Below are 15,271 nucleotides of genomic sequence, written 5' to 3' on the forward strand. Positions count from 1 at the left end.
GTAACTAAAACATTAACTTCTCCCAGTCTTGTTCAAATATAAGATAAAATAAAACTTTAGTGGGCTTGAGAATTTGAAATTTCACAAGAGGAGGCAGAACTGCAGTGCACTACAGGTTAAACTGTCTTTGTTACTGACAAGTTTATGTATAGCATATCTATAATAGTACTGTTCTGCCAGAGCCCTAAGGAAAGAGGCAGACAGCTGCAGACAGCTTGTGCTGCTAAACGTAAGGGATAACACCTACCTGCTCAAGGCAGGCTCATCTGACAAGGTATAGTGCTGGACATGTACTCCAGCCTTCTTGAAAACCCTGCTGAAGTGTAACATACATACTACGTAACTTTGACTAAGGGTGCAAGAGACATTAACAATTATTTAAAAATTCATTAAAATATTCAACTTTATTAACAGTATATTTACATTTTTTTTCCTGCTCTTGGTCAACCATGGTGAATGTTCAAAGGTAAAAAAAGCATTAAGCAATAACCACAAGATGAAAACATTTTAAACCTATACAATACTTTATACATAAATTTATACAAAGGAACACTTAAATAATACAACTGGACACAAAAATATACACTTTTAGAGAAATTCACATCAGTAATTGTATAAAGCTCTCTTCTGTACTAAGGGGTCCTGAAAATTTAGGACTAAAACATTAGCTCTGTAATGTAAAAGGGTTATTGTGACAGTCCTCAAAGGCCACTATATAGCACACTGACATATTCAAGGCTATCAGCTTATATTTCAGTCTGTGTATTCAAGTTTTGAGGTCCTTTTATGATTATGCAAACATCAGAAATATAGTGGTATAATAAATGGTACTTATGAAAGCAGAGTTTTAGAGCCAATATTAAAATTTGCAGGCTCAAAACACCCACTTAATATTTAAACAAGTATTTGATACTACTGTTTGTTCAAAAATAGAAAGAGTAAATGCACTTACATAAAAAATAACTTTTACTGTTCAGCAAGCGTGCTCATGTGATTTTTATATTAGTACAAACTTAAAAAACAAACAAACAAATCCACCATATGACTTTTTAAAATAAATGATACCAATTCACCTTTCCCCTACTCGAGTACATTTACATTAAGGCTTTGAATCATCTGACCCACGATTTTACAACATTAAAATGAATGGGTCCACATGGATGCTAGTATGTCTCATTGAGACTTAGCATGAATAGAATTAAAGCTCACCACCTTAAGGAAACAGAAAGACACATGCTCATACCTTAACTATATTCCTTTTTGTCTCCAAACTAGAACATAAAGTTTAATAGTAACAGTATTTCATGGCAAGAGACGAGTACGTAATATTTTCTTAAAGTATATTATTAATTTAATGGCAACATCTTTGGAGAAACTTCCAGTTTTTGTTGTTTTTGTTTTTAAATTCCTATGAACGTCATGCAAAAAGATATTTCTTAAGATTACCTTAAGAAGTTTTTGATGGAAGTGGAATGTATATCCCAAACTGCAGATGAAAAAAAAGCTAAAAAGTCTTCCTGGATTTTTTTGTCATACATTTGTATCTTGCAATAATGGTTCTTTAGCTTCACCGGGAGCTTGTGGGCTGTGGGGATGGCTGTGGCTGCCGCAGTGTTTCTTCCAGTTGCTGGATCGTACACTTAAGTTGGTGTGTTCAGGAATAAACAAGGCAACAAGTAGTGCCAACAGCACAGAGCACGCTCCAAATAAGAACGGGGGTCCAGGAATTATAGAATTCTGAGGAAAGAAATAGACAGTTAACATCACAAAATATAATTAAACCTTTACATGTGTTAACATACTAAGAAAGGCTAATTATAACAAATTTTAAAAGTTGTTTTTTTTTTTTTTTCTTGCTATGCTAGCCAATACAGTACTTGTCTCCAAGCAGAGTCTAAGAAATCTGCGATGATGAAGTTTCTGATTTAGGAGAGGAAGCGCATGTTATTTACTAATGTTTGCTAACTTCCTTTTCTAAGGCAACTTTTATGAAGCAAACAGCTCTTCAGCAGTAGGCCAACTTCCTGCGCTTTTATGTACTTGATGGCTGGACTTCATTATGTATAGCATGCTCCCCGTGAGATACCTGGGGAGACTCAAATCTAGCGTCTTCTCCCTACTAACCTTAAACTTGGTTCTTTTCTCTCCTTCTCTTCAAGGTACCATTTGCTTTTTTAGTTCCAGACAGGTACATGCACACAGCACAACTGTATGAAAGCAGTGCAGACAAGTTTTGTTTGCGGTCTGAACAATGAGTATTTCCATTATCATTCAATTTCACTGCTGTTTGTAGAGTGGACTTACAAAAAACACATTAACGAAAAAAATACTGAATAAAATTCTGCAAACAAGGTATGGGAAAAGCTTTTGCTTGTAACTTAATCAGTTAGGCATAGCTAGACAGCACTGCAGTGTAACAGCTGAAGAGAAGTATCACATATCCTGCTGCAACCAGTACAGTCACCTGCTGAATCTCCTCCAAAATTTATCATCTGTTAGGAACTAAAAAAAATAGAGGCCTTGGCTAGAAGGCTAAAAGACACCACGACCCAAATGTGTGATACCTCAGAGGTAAATACAACGTCAGAGACCTGCTCAGTAAGACAAGAAAACAGTGGGATTATGTAGTTATTAATTCATCTTTCCTTTGCCTTTAGAAAGGCTGGCAGTTGCCTAACTACTGAGAGATCCAGCTAATAGGAACAAAAACTGAACCATAGTACCTTGTCTCAAGCCAAAGCCTGTGAGAGTGATTTAAGAACCTATTTTTACATGCTTAATTTACAGTTAGCCTGACAATGTAATTCAGCATCGTCGTCAGGAACCACCAGAGACATGGTCCCTTCCCAATTCCTTTTTTTTTGGGAATCAGTCAGTAAAAGAAGAGTACCTGTTGTAAATGGTATTGTGTAACAACACTGCTTCCTGGTGGTGATTCAGGCATCGGGAGTTCGTTCAGTTCAACGTGAAATATATAGAATATAAAACCATAAAGTGCTGGTCCCAAACCATTACACAAGCCTCGAATTCCTGTTATCATCCCTTGAACCACACCTGAGAAAACAAGATATTCTATTATCTATCTACATATATACATAACATTTATATATGTAAAAATGATTTTAATAGATTATGAACACATCAGTAAGACTTTTACACTGATGCAAAAAGGAAAACTTCTCTCACTGCTGTTGGACTATGAGTAGCAATAAACAAAGGGTGCAGACAACTTGTCTTTATGGTATATATATTTTTTCCTATCTCCCTATAGGCTCAGAGTAATGCCTCCTATGCCATGCATATTAAGAGATCAGTATATACAATATCCTTAGTCTCACACAGCAGCACTGCATACAGCCTGTACAACAAAGCCAACTTACATCAAAAGTACAGAAAACAAACAGCTTTAAATATTGTACTATGTTTGGGGTCTGAATGTTCTTGCCTCTGGGCCAGAAGGACTTGTCATGCACATATGGCAGCTTTAAAGTGATTTTAACTTTTTGTGACCTGTGCTCAGGTATATAGGCTACCACGAGTAAGGATAACTCACTAGACATGTTTAGCTTCACAGTGATCTTTGACTAGAATTCAAAGGGTTAGGACAACACCTACCTTGTTGGTCAGCATCAGCAGTTCGTGAAACCAGTGCACTTACAGCTGGGAAAGTAATACTGGACATGGCTGCGACAGCTCCAGCTGCCCACATCATCCTGCAGAAAATAAAGATTCAAAGGAACTGTTCAGCCGGGACAGCATTCTGCATACGGAGCATATGTATGTACACGTGCATGTTTGTAAGTATCACATTCAGATATTAAAATGGAATTTACATACCATGGTTCTGATCCAAAGCCATACCACGCAAGTTGTAGTATTTGAAATCCTAGACCCAGTAGGATGGTGTTTTTATTTCCAATGGACCGCATAAGTAAACTCAAAACTATTGTCTGATAGAGCAAGGAACAAGGTACAAGGGAAAAAAAGTTAATCTAAATGTTAAATACATGCAAATACATTAATGCATTAAAAAAGCTAAGTTCAAAAGCAGTATTTGCCTTGTAGTCAGGAGTCCTGCCTCTACCAAAAAAAAAGAAAAATATATATATAATTTAGCAAGTAATATAAACAAACTATCACTGCTTATTTGATACATAAGAGGATTTAGTTTTCCCAACACAAAACACTTTGGATATTAATGAACCAAACCCTGTTTGGCAAGCTGTTTTATTCATCTAAGTTAGTTAAAGTAGAAGTGTTAATAAACTGTTAGATGCTTAGAAAAACAGCTAAAAGAAGGTGACTCATGTTTCCGGAACCACAATATTATGGAAGTTCTCCACAGTGCTTAGCTCTCTCCAGAGTTACTCAGTGAATTACATAAATTAACTCACCTGTGCAATAATGGAAAGAATCCCAAGTACTGCTATGAATGCTGCTACGCTTTCAGATGAAAATCCCATTATCTGTATAAAAAATAAGAATGGTAATTTGATTATTGACCAAAAAAACGTGTATCATATCACACGTATCAGTGTGGGAACACACAATGCAGAAAACTGGAATTATTCAATTTTTTTTTTTAAATATATATTTTCCACTAAATAAAGTGGAAAACACAAAAAGCAATAGCATAAATGGAAAACAAGTAAATGATTCCCTCAAAGTAATAAAGCAGTTTAAAATAGTGATTTTCATAACCCAAGAATAATGCAAATAGTTACAAAATTGGAGAAGTTGCTTTAATGTGTTCATCTCTGTCTCTAAAAACCAAAAATAACAGCAAGAGTACTTAACTGCTGCAAGCTGTTAAATTACACTAGTTACCTCTGTTTTTTATTCAGAACTATTGTAAACTTTCCTATAAATTTACTTCAAATCCATATCAAAATGTTACGTTACCTGTCTGAGGTATAGGAAGAAGCTAGAATATTGGCCTGCCTCCGGGAGGTAGGAAAGAAAGACTGTTATGCAGATTAGCAGCACAACTGAGTCCTGGCCAACTTTCTTCAGGGACTATGGCAGGAAAAAAAAAAAAAAAAGGAAAACATTCAATTGTCATATTCAGAAAAGCATACATAATAAGAAAATGAATCAATTAATGAAATCATTATTCAAATCAATTAATTAAATCATTACATGGCACCACCAAAACATTTTCTGTGTGTTTAGCAAGATTGTTGGCAAAGGTATTGGCAGCAATGCAAGATTAAACTTGATAAAAGATGGCTTTTTTTTTTTTTTTTTTAAAGCTTGAGATGTAGTAAATTCAATCACTTCTCTCAAGCTTAACACAAGCATCCCGCCATATTTAGCTAGCTTACTGCAAACGGGTCAGCCTGTTCCCACGAAATGGGTGCTCCCCACGATGCTGGCCTCATCTTCTCTGGCAGCGATTCTGGTACAGCAACCAGAATAAAACAAATGTCTAACAAGGCGATCGCCGTGGCTAGGACCACAACCAAGCTGTCTCCGTAGACTCGACCAAGGTAAGCACCAATAGCAGGGCTGGTAACTAAACTTGCTGCAAAAGTTGCTGAAACCTGAAACAAGTAACAGCCGGTAAGATCTTCAAGGACACAATTCAAAAGTGTTATTACAATGATAGTAACTACAGAAATATAATACAAGCATAGTAAAACCTTTTAAGTCAGAAGCAGAATATTCAAGAGGAGCTCCAGGACTGGGTGGCAAGAACAAGCAATCAGAAAAGCCCTACTCCAAACTGAACCTGACTTACCAGGGAAGAAACAAAAATAGCGATTTTGAAAACCTTTACCTACTGAAGTAATAAGCACCGAATACCACAGAGACAGAGAGAGTTAAAAAAAAATACATACCAAACCATAGGCCATACTTCTTTCATGTTCTTGCGTTATGTCTGCTACATATGCAAAAACCACTGAAAATGTCACTGCAAAAACTCCAGAGACAGATATAACAGCAAAGTACCACCTAAAAAAAAATCATATACAAAAATTAGAACACACAAAACGAAAGAAAAAGTCTGTACTTAAAATCCAAATACAGTTCAACAGTTACTGCCTTGTCTAAGTTTTCCTGACAAGCATTAAGATAAAGCCAATATGAGTGCACCTGGATACAGTTGTATGATTTCTTCTATGCACTGACCACAAAGCTAAACAGCATAATTTTGTAACGTACAAAAAGCTGCTGCGATTTAACACTTCTAGGAAGCTACGTGTTGATGCGTCTGTGACTGAAAGCAAGTCAGGAACTTCAAACTGCTCACTGAGAGCTCTCAACATAAGCCTCATCTTGATGCTAGGCAGTGCTGACGTCATTGGAAACCAGCTACACTGGGAAATGAGCTGCTTCCAGGAAAGGGACGAGGAATCCATGTGACCAGAGAGAAAACTGGAAAGGCATCTGGAGCTGCCTGCACAGCCGCCGCCTCCTGTGTCGGTGCAGTCTGCGTTATTTCAGCTGCACCCTGAGGTACAGCACACAGCTGGTCCCACACCGAGCACCGACTGGGGCAGTACCAGGGTAATGCACGTGCCAGTTTGATCTTACTCGACTTGCACAGCCGGTGAAAGCTGATGGATTTTAAAGCTTGAGAAACAGAAGTATAAAATTGAAGCAACATTTTAGGTTACACATAGTTACTTCATGCATAAGGTAAGTTTTCATTTCTTTGCACCTGGTTAGTTTTAGAGTAACATGGACACAAAAAAGCCTTGTTACCATTTCTTGGGTGGCATCCTAAAACACTTGACAAATGTGCTGAAAGTACTCAATGGGGGCTAAAGGACAGCTACTCCACTTTGAATCCGTTCCCCCAACTTTTCAGTGAAATAACACAAAAGCCTCGATATTGCATGGAGCAAATAACATTTTATCAGCAATACCACAAACACACGGATTAGACAACAACCTAGAGGAGAAGCGTGCATCTAGTGTGAAGGACTGCACTAACCATGGGCTGATCTTCATTAGTGGTATTGGTGCACAGGTGAAAAATACTGTTAGCAGCAGGAAGGACTTCCGTCCCCACACGTCAGACAGGGCACCTATAAGCGGGGCACTGAGGAACGATAGCAAGCCCTAGGTGAAATAGAGAGAACGCTTCAGTTAGAACCACGCGGTTAGAACTGCGACAGCCAGCCATGCCACGAGCTGACAGCGACTGGGCTCTGTTTTTACAAAACTTCATCACTACAGTGCGATGCATCAAAGGCAAAATGGTCAAGCATTCCTAATTTTCTACCCCATAGTTACATAAAATTCAAATTTTAAATCCCCAGAGATATATAAAGCTCAAGAATGATGATCCAGCAATATCAGCAGTTTTACGAACTGTGTTTTGTTTTACATTTGGAATTCGCATGAATGTAAATAACTGCCAATACCCTACTAGACCAGCAAATCTTAACACCACACATCGTTTTGGATCAGTTAACTACCTTTTTATTTTGTGAACTCAAACAACAGTTACAGACCAAACACTATCCTACAGAAAATAAAATGATTGGTATTCCCTTTGTTGGCAATACTTTGATCTTGTATTTTTTATACCATGAAAACTATCCTGAAAGTTTCTCTCATCTGGCAGTCATTTCTAAATCCCGCCAACCGTTTGCACAAAACTGTATTTTCAATTACTCAAACATTTGTTACCCTACCTTTACTCCTTGAATTAAACCATTCATTAGAAATGTATGTTTTGGGAAGGTTTCATGCAAAACCTGGAAAGGAGATAAGAACACTGTTATTCACCCAATATTGACCATAGATAGTACTCATAACGCATCCATCTTCTACAGTGTGGTACATCCACACCAGCTTCTATTTCCACTGATTATAGACAGATCTTAAAAGGTCTTGAACCTTTACGACATCCAAAGTTATGCAAGATTAATACACCTAAAACACTAAAAAAAATCAAAGTCTACACTTCTACTTAGTAACCATTATTTTCAGGTTCATTATCCAACAAGTTAGTTTCAAGGTTACTTCCTGAATTACACAAGAAGAATGCTCCAAATACACAAAATCCATCACCTCAGCAAAATTCATAGAAAGGGGGGAAATAACTAAGCAGTCTCCTTCGCCGTTCTTGCTTTGCAAAGAACAATATGAGTAAAGTCAATGACCAAAGCACTCTTTGGGATAATCTCTACAGACATTTGCTGTACTTTACTAATATAATACTAAATAATACATTGAGTCTCCCCTTCAACAATGGGTAAGGTCTACCTGTATTATTTTAGTTGTAAGATACCAAAATGACTTTTTTTCAAACAGCACCTGCCACAAAGTTGTTGCTCTAGCTGTAAGTACCAACATTTCAAAAAATACAGTAAAATGCTTTACTGTAGGTAGGGAGACAACCCTGATGCAAGCATGAAGCGCAAATCTTAACTGGGGAGGGGCAGAGACACCTTCAGAATTCCTAAGTACATTTATTTATCAACTATGCCATCTAAGTATTTTCTTCCTCAATTTTGGGTATTACCATAAACACACCACAAATAACCTATAATTTAATTCATGTGGAAGTTACTTTGAGGTTTTAGCTTTGCTTGATAGAGGCCTGTTTTGGTACTTTGCGAAGGATTCGTTGCGTCCAATTTCAATATCAGAAGTCTAAGAACACAAAGAACCTATAAAAGCTATTTCATCCCAGATTCTCCACACTACTGTTGTCTGTAGGAAGCTGGAAGGAGAGCGACATCGCCGTTCTGAAGCGCCTCTCCCAGCTCAGTGACTGCAGCCTAGACGTGAGGGTTACAGCAGGCACCGCTCTCCAGTCTGACAGTGTTGCCTGAGACGGTTTCCATTCGGTGCCTGGCTTCAAGTTGGTAACCCAGAGACTGCTCGTGGCTAGCATCAGCTTACAGACCTGCACCAAGATGGCATTTTAGGTGGAGCTCGCTTGGAGATCTTTAAGCCTTTGTTCTATCTCATTAGTAAGCATGTGTCACTCTCAGAGAATAAATCCAAATGGAGAGCAACCAACTGGACTAGATAAGAATTTGGTACAAACCCATCGCTATGAATGTCACACTGATCATAGGGAGGCTCTAACTGCCGTAACTGGGCCTGCCGTAAAGCTTGGTTCTAAAAGCACAGCGAGGTGAGCAAAGAGCTTCTTGCACACACACACACACACACACACACAGACAAGCAAGCTCCAGTGTTAGCAGACTGCCACATAAATACGTCATGCTGTTACACTGCTTTGGTTAATTTTGAATTTCTGACCCCATATAGAAATAAAGTAAATCAAAAAACTTTGTACTTGCACAAGAGAGCAGCTCAATAGTACCCACTTTTCATTTAATTCAGGTATTTCATGCTTTCACAAATCTCCCATGCAACAAGAAGTTTAAGCACGTCACTTACCACCAGAGTGGGTGCTGTTAAGAGTCCCCAAGCAAAGAACTCCAAAAATATCACTATCACAGCGTGGTAGACACTAGGCGAACCTATTCCTTGAGGCTAAAACAAAAGGAAAACTGGGTCATTAAAGCATCCGACAAGCTGTCATAATCACATATCTGAACGCTATAAACAGAAGGGTTAAGAAATGAGACTGAACTCAGAACATCTGAACGCAGGTGCCCAAGCTGGCTGCTACCAGGTGGAGCTCCCTTCTTAACCTTTTGCTGCAAATGTGCTGAAGCGACAATGCCCTGCGGAGTGCAAAGTACACCCTCATCTCAAATTCAGAAATGAACCGCTCATACGGCCAGGCTGGGAAACAAGGATGCTACTGAAAGCAGAAACAGACTCTACCGAAGACTAGATTTTTTTCCCTTATATATATATATATATATATATATATATATATATATATATATATATATATAATTATAATATATATATATAATATAATTATATATATTAATTATATATTAATATATATAATATATATTATATATATTATATATTATATATATATTGCATATATATGTATATGTATATATGCATTATATATACACATGTATATTCTTTTATATACATTATATATACATATATATTACTATATATATATTACATATATATATAATCTTATATATATACTACATATATATATAAGATTATAAAAAATAAATATAAATAAAAGTTACAAAGTAAGAGACTTCAAATTCTTTGGTAATTTGGTACAATTAGAAGCAGCTTTTGAGCACGTAAGAGCATGAGTGGAATAACCTCATCTCATATATTCTCCTGAAACGCCGCCTGCCCAACAACGTGCCATATGTGCAAATTACAGAACCAGTGCACGAAGTATTTTATATGCATGCAATACGAACCACCCCTCAGACCTCTCACACGCGGGCTGTACGCCCAGAGGTGCTGCCTTAGCACCTGTCCCCGCTTGGTGTAAGGCTGCTATGGAGAGGCACCGGCTGGGTCAGGCCTGGCGCTTACAGCGAGCACAGCCCCAGCCCCAGCCCCAGCCCAGCTCTTCTCAGGCACGTTCAGTGGCAAGAGCAGAGGCACAAAGGGAGGCACAGTAAGTTCTACTGAAATGTTCAGCGCAGCAGAACACAGCCCAGGCTGCCCTGTAAGGCTGCAGATCCCTGCCCCCTGAACTCGCCTGGGCGCTGACCTGAGCAAACCGCTCTAGTCGATGCTGTCTGGAGAAGGGCTGGGTGGCAAACCCAGAGATGTTCAGAGGTGCCTTCTGACCCCAAATGCTGTACAATGCTAAGTTCCAGTTAGGTGACACTAGACTCTTCCCTTGATTACAAGATGGATGCAAGTCATAGCCAGCTTTTTTTTTTTTCTCCAGATTCCAATTTCTTCCAACAGAGGAAAAAAAAAAAAAAAAAAGCCTTTTGAACGACCGTAGGAAATAAATACAGAAAACCACAGGGACCATTCACCCTACAGCTAGAAGATCACCATTTTCAAAAGTAGTTTTATCAATACATGAAAGGTAAGCCACAAAAGTACCTGAATACTATGCTATTTTTCTTTCCCAAGCTCTCTTCAGTTCATCTAGATCTCTGCTATTTTTTTAAGCCTTATTCTCTTAAAGAAGTAAATTAACAGCCTTCACAGGTACAGAAAGTGGCTATAATTATCTTCACTTCCCACAATTCCTTCCTCTTTCCACCCACAACCCCTATTTTGGGTTTGCATTAAAAATTTATGTCGCTCTGCGCAAGCCAGAAGTAACAGTCTTAGCTGTTTGCCTCAGTCTGCTACAGAAAATCAGGTTTGTTCTCGTATTCCCCCAGTTCCTTCCCAGTCCCTGCCTCGTGACCCCCCGGGTGTCGCAGCCGGCGGGGCAGCAGCGGTGCCATCACAAACCACCCTCTCCCTCCGAGTGCCAGGGCTCAGAGCTGTCTCTGAGCTTGGCAGCTCCGGCTCGGTGCTGCCCTAGGCCAGGACCCTGCAGGTTCCTGGGATCGCACACGGAAACCAAAGCAGCTGACTGAAACCAGGAGCTGTTCTGCACAACCGAAGCGTTTGCCATTTTAGAACAATACACGAGGTGACTGCTGCCCTCTGCCATGTCATCAGCAAGCAGCACTGAGCCGATGTTTCCATTACTATGGCAGAAACAAGCCTGCAGTGGCATCTAGACCACGGGGGTTAAACTTCCTTCCATTTCTATTGCTCGCTTCTCACAGGTACTGTTATTTGTTCTCATCTACTAATGCAGAAGTAATTTAGTCACATCTCGATCAGTGTGTAACTCAATGCATTTGATGAGTGCTTCAAAAACGCGCGGCCTTACGTAAGGTGAATTCCAGCAGGTCACTCAGAAAGGCAGAATTAGTGCTGATAGCACCTAACTGCTGTTAGCGCCTCTCTCCGGGTCACTCAGCACACAGCTGGCAGCACGCACACGGACAGCAAGGCACTGCCTCTGCCATACGGCTACACAGCTGCGGGGAGTAACACACAAAACTGGGAGACAGCTCGATGGGATGGCGCTGGCATAGTCACCCTTTTCAAATTCTGCTGGTGAAATACTGGAAGTACTTGTAAGGAAGTATGGCACGGGGTGACACGGACACACCGCGTGCCAAGGCCAAGCCAACTCAAGGAGTCTGAGGTGCCTCTGAATGAGGTGAGTTCATAAAGCCTGTGCCAGAACACCGAAGTGGTAAGCACTAAAACTGGCCTACACCCAAAACTGCCAAAGCTGGGGCAGGAGGGAGGAAGGGAGAGCAGTGGGTGGAGGAGCACCGTGCCCTGGCGCGACCTGCACCGCTCGCTGCAGGGACCCACCGGAACCTGCGGCGGAAGGAGAGGCCTTGCAGAGCCTGTGGGTGTTTTTTCCCCTTTTGCTTGCTTTCTTTTTTCCTTCTTCTTTTTCTTCAACATCAGGATCAACAGAGGGACAGTAAGTTAACCTGATGGAAGTTCCCCATCAGTAAATATTTTTGCCTCTGACAGCGCCTCATTAAGCAGCTGCATACTCTTGCAGGCGAAAGAGTCACAAAGTTTTCTTTGATGTGAAATAGTTTCAAAATAAGCCAATCAGACTGGAAACTGTACACTTAGATGCTTGATTAATTACTGGTTTGCTAATTGCAGATGTTCAAGTCATGGGCCCTTTTCATTTACCTGTCTCCCATAACGTCAAACAGCACGTTGGGCAGGCAAAGACACCAGCCAGGCTGAGCACAGGAGACTAATTAAACACAATGCTGCAGCAGAACAACAACCCAAGCATAAATACGCTTTTGCTGTCATTATACTCTGCTATAGCAGATTTTATAGTTCTAAAAATTAACTTTTCATAAAGTTCTCTGAACAGTTATTTGAAGGTACAAAGCATCACCATCTTGTATCTTTGTTATCCAGCGACAGGTCTTTGTACCTCCATGTAGCATTTGCAGCCTGTTTTGTCTCACTGTGTTAAAAACAACCAACAACTGCTCGCAGCTCCCCCCCGTGAGCTTGCGCCCTGCCTCTGTAATGGTGGGAGACACTGAACCAGAAGTACCACTGAGAGCTGCTGCCATAAAATCCTTCCTGGCCCCTTGGCAGATGGAAGCTGACACATTTAACCTGGAAATATGTGATGTCTTAGCCAGTGTCCAGCACTCACTCTGGAGAGAAGTAATCCTGAAGCACGGCGTTAACGTGACAGCGGCCGCTCTGCTTCTGCGCCTCACCCTGAATTATGCGCGTTTAACGCCTGTGCGAGGGGCTCCCGCGCGGTTCTGCCCTCACAGCACCGGCCAGCCCCGAGCACAGCGCCCCAGCCCCGTGCCGGTTCTCACCAACGGCTGCGGGCCCCTCCCCTCCCCTCCCTTCCCCTCCTCTCCCCACCGGGCTCCCCAGAGCGGGCCCCGGCGCTGTCCCGGCGGCCCCCCCCGCCCGGCCTCAGCCGCCCCCGTGCCGTTGCGCGGCCTCACCGTGCCGCCGTCCTTAATGATGATCTTCTTGGCCAGCATGACGCTGCGGTTCGCGGCGCGTTTCTTCTTCTTGCCGCCCTGGCTCATCTTACCATCCTCCGGCGCGGCGCGGCGCCCAGCCGAGCGAGCAGCGCGGCCTGGCCTGGCCTCCCCGCCCCGCGCCTCCCCCCGCCGCCGCCGCCGCCGCTCGGGCTCGGGCTCAGGCACGCGCCGCCATCTTGGCCAGCCGCCCCGGCCGCCGCCGCGCCTCACGCGATCGCCCCATTGGCCTCCCGCCGGTCACGTGGCCGCGCCGCCCGCCCCGCGGTGCCCGCCCGCCTCAGCGCCGGCCCCGGCCCCGGCCCCGGCCCCTGCCCCTGCCCGCCTCAGCGCCCCGTCACCGCTGTCCCCAGCCCTGCGCCCTCACATTTCCTGCCTATCCCTGTCACCCCAGCTCCTACGGGAATAAATCCCGCGTTCCGTGATTTCTCACTCCTTTATTTGAAAAGGGGGACCGAAAGTTTGGCACGGTTTCAAGCCCACCCCGTGGAGAGTGGTGTCACTCTGCGGTGGGAGTCACACAGGTGTACGTTAATGTAAGGAGCTCGGGTTAAAAGGGCACCACAACTGTACATTAGCGATGACATCCTGTGACCAGGCTGGTTAAACAGCTATTTTTCCACCTGTGCATTTATATTAAAACAACCTTTGTTATCAATGGCGTTATCCAAAAATAAATGCATCTTAAGAGAAATAACAAGCTTGTTTATGTAGGTGGAACAGGTGGCTCAAGTAAGAATTCATAAATTTAGAATAAAGTCTAGATAAACATGACTTGTTTTTGCTGTCATTAATTTCAGCCAGCTACATATGTCCAAATTGCAAACTCCACTTACCTACATAAGTCCTGACACAATCCGCTCTACCATTATTTAAGTGAGACAAATTCCTGACAAACATTTAGTTTCCTGAAGAAGAGAAACAAAAGTTTTGTCTGTTACATCCAAACACCTGTACTGCTCAACCTCCAGTACAAAGCTAATGCGTAACGCTAACCATTAGCTGAAGATTTTACATCTTTTTTGAATTGGAATGAAAATGGACAAAGCACTTACATTCCCAAGGGAAAACCTTGATTTTGAAGCACCAATAATGGTTTTAATAGTTTCGGTAAAGACTCCTTGCTTTTAGGCAAAACCCAAATTACAGCATTCCCCGATGCCCTGTCCTAACTATGCTCTTTTGGTCAGTTGATGAGTCATTCTTTTCTGTAACCTAATGGCCTAAAAAATGCAGTATAAATCATACTGATTCCACTAAATTCAGAATGTAATTGATAAAATTACAATTACAAAAAGAACTGACAGAATAGGAGTCCTGAGAATTATTGGTGCATAGCTGGTGAAATGACTTGATTTTAATATATACAGATGTCTGGAAGGCGCAGGGAAATATGTTACCTTCCATAGCAATGCCTTTGTGAACTGTTCAGGTCTTTGCTCTATTGTAAATTACACCTACAAAAACCCCTCAGCTTCTAAACTGTAGCAATCAATAGACTGTGCTTGCTGTATTCTAGACAGTGTATCATATAGTACTTTCCACTGCTATCAAAACTATTTAAAACAAAACAAAAACCACCAACAAAACAACACCCAAGCTATGGAATCACGGTCTGTCTCCTGCTAACTTGTGGCACAACCCTTTACAGTGGATTACAGTATTTTACACTGCACATCATACAATACCCTACTTCCCAAAAAGCTCTTGAAGAACTTTAAAAAGATGGACCACTACTTTCCTTACATGAAATTAGATGCCTAGAGTCTTTGCAAAGCAACTTGTAAAAATCGCATAAGATGCTAAAGAAGATGCAAGCCTAGAGTGCAATAGTGTTTCTCAGATACAAATCAGGAATATTTCCCTTGGAGTAAAAACAG

The 15,271-nt window shown here is 41.4% G+C and overlaps 1 protein-coding gene across 1 annotated transcript; it reads right to left on the reverse strand.

The window, feature by feature from the left end:
* Nucleotides 1-385: 385 nt before the first annotated feature.
* On the reverse strand, nt 386-13,492 carry MFSD14A (major facilitator superfamily domain containing 14A). Its single transcript, XM_084290899.1, has 12 exons — nt 13,353-13,492; nt 9,370-9,465; nt 7,647-7,709; nt 6,941-7,068; nt 5,841-5,955; nt 5,325-5,543; nt 4,903-5,016; nt 4,395-4,466; nt 3,838-3,950; nt 3,616-3,713; nt 2,891-3,054; nt 386-1,737 (listed from the first exon to the last, which is right to left on the reverse strand). The coding sequence occupies exons 1-12, from the start codon at nt 13,437-13,439 to the stop codon at nt 1,531-1,533; spliced, it is 1,476 nt and encodes a 491-aa protein (XP_084147025.1). The 5' UTR covers nt 13,440-13,492; the 3' UTR covers nt 386-1,530.
* Between the last annotated feature and the right edge of the window lie 1,779 nt (nt 13,493-15,271).

The sequence above is a fragment of the Netta rufina genome, assembly GCF_964035555.1.
Source record: "Netta rufina genome assembly, chromosome: 8".
NCBI lineage: Eukaryota > Metazoa > Chordata > Aves > Anseriformes > Anatidae > Netta > Netta rufina.

Excerpts from the sequence above, each read along its gene's own strand:
- MFSD14A (XM_084290899.1), bottom strand. The coding sequence starts at position 13,439 with ATGAGCCAGGGCGGCAAGAAGAAGAAACGCGCCGCGAACCGCAGCGTC. Across the intron at positions 5,956-6,940 it reads CTAATGAAGATCAGCCCATG|GTGGTACTTTGCTGTTATAT; the intron begins GTTAGTGCAGTC and ends ATTTTTTTTTAG. Across the intron at positions 1,738-2,890 it reads CACAATACCATTTACAACAG|AATTCTATAATTCCTGGACC; the intron begins GTACTCTTCTTT and ends TTCTTTCCTCAG.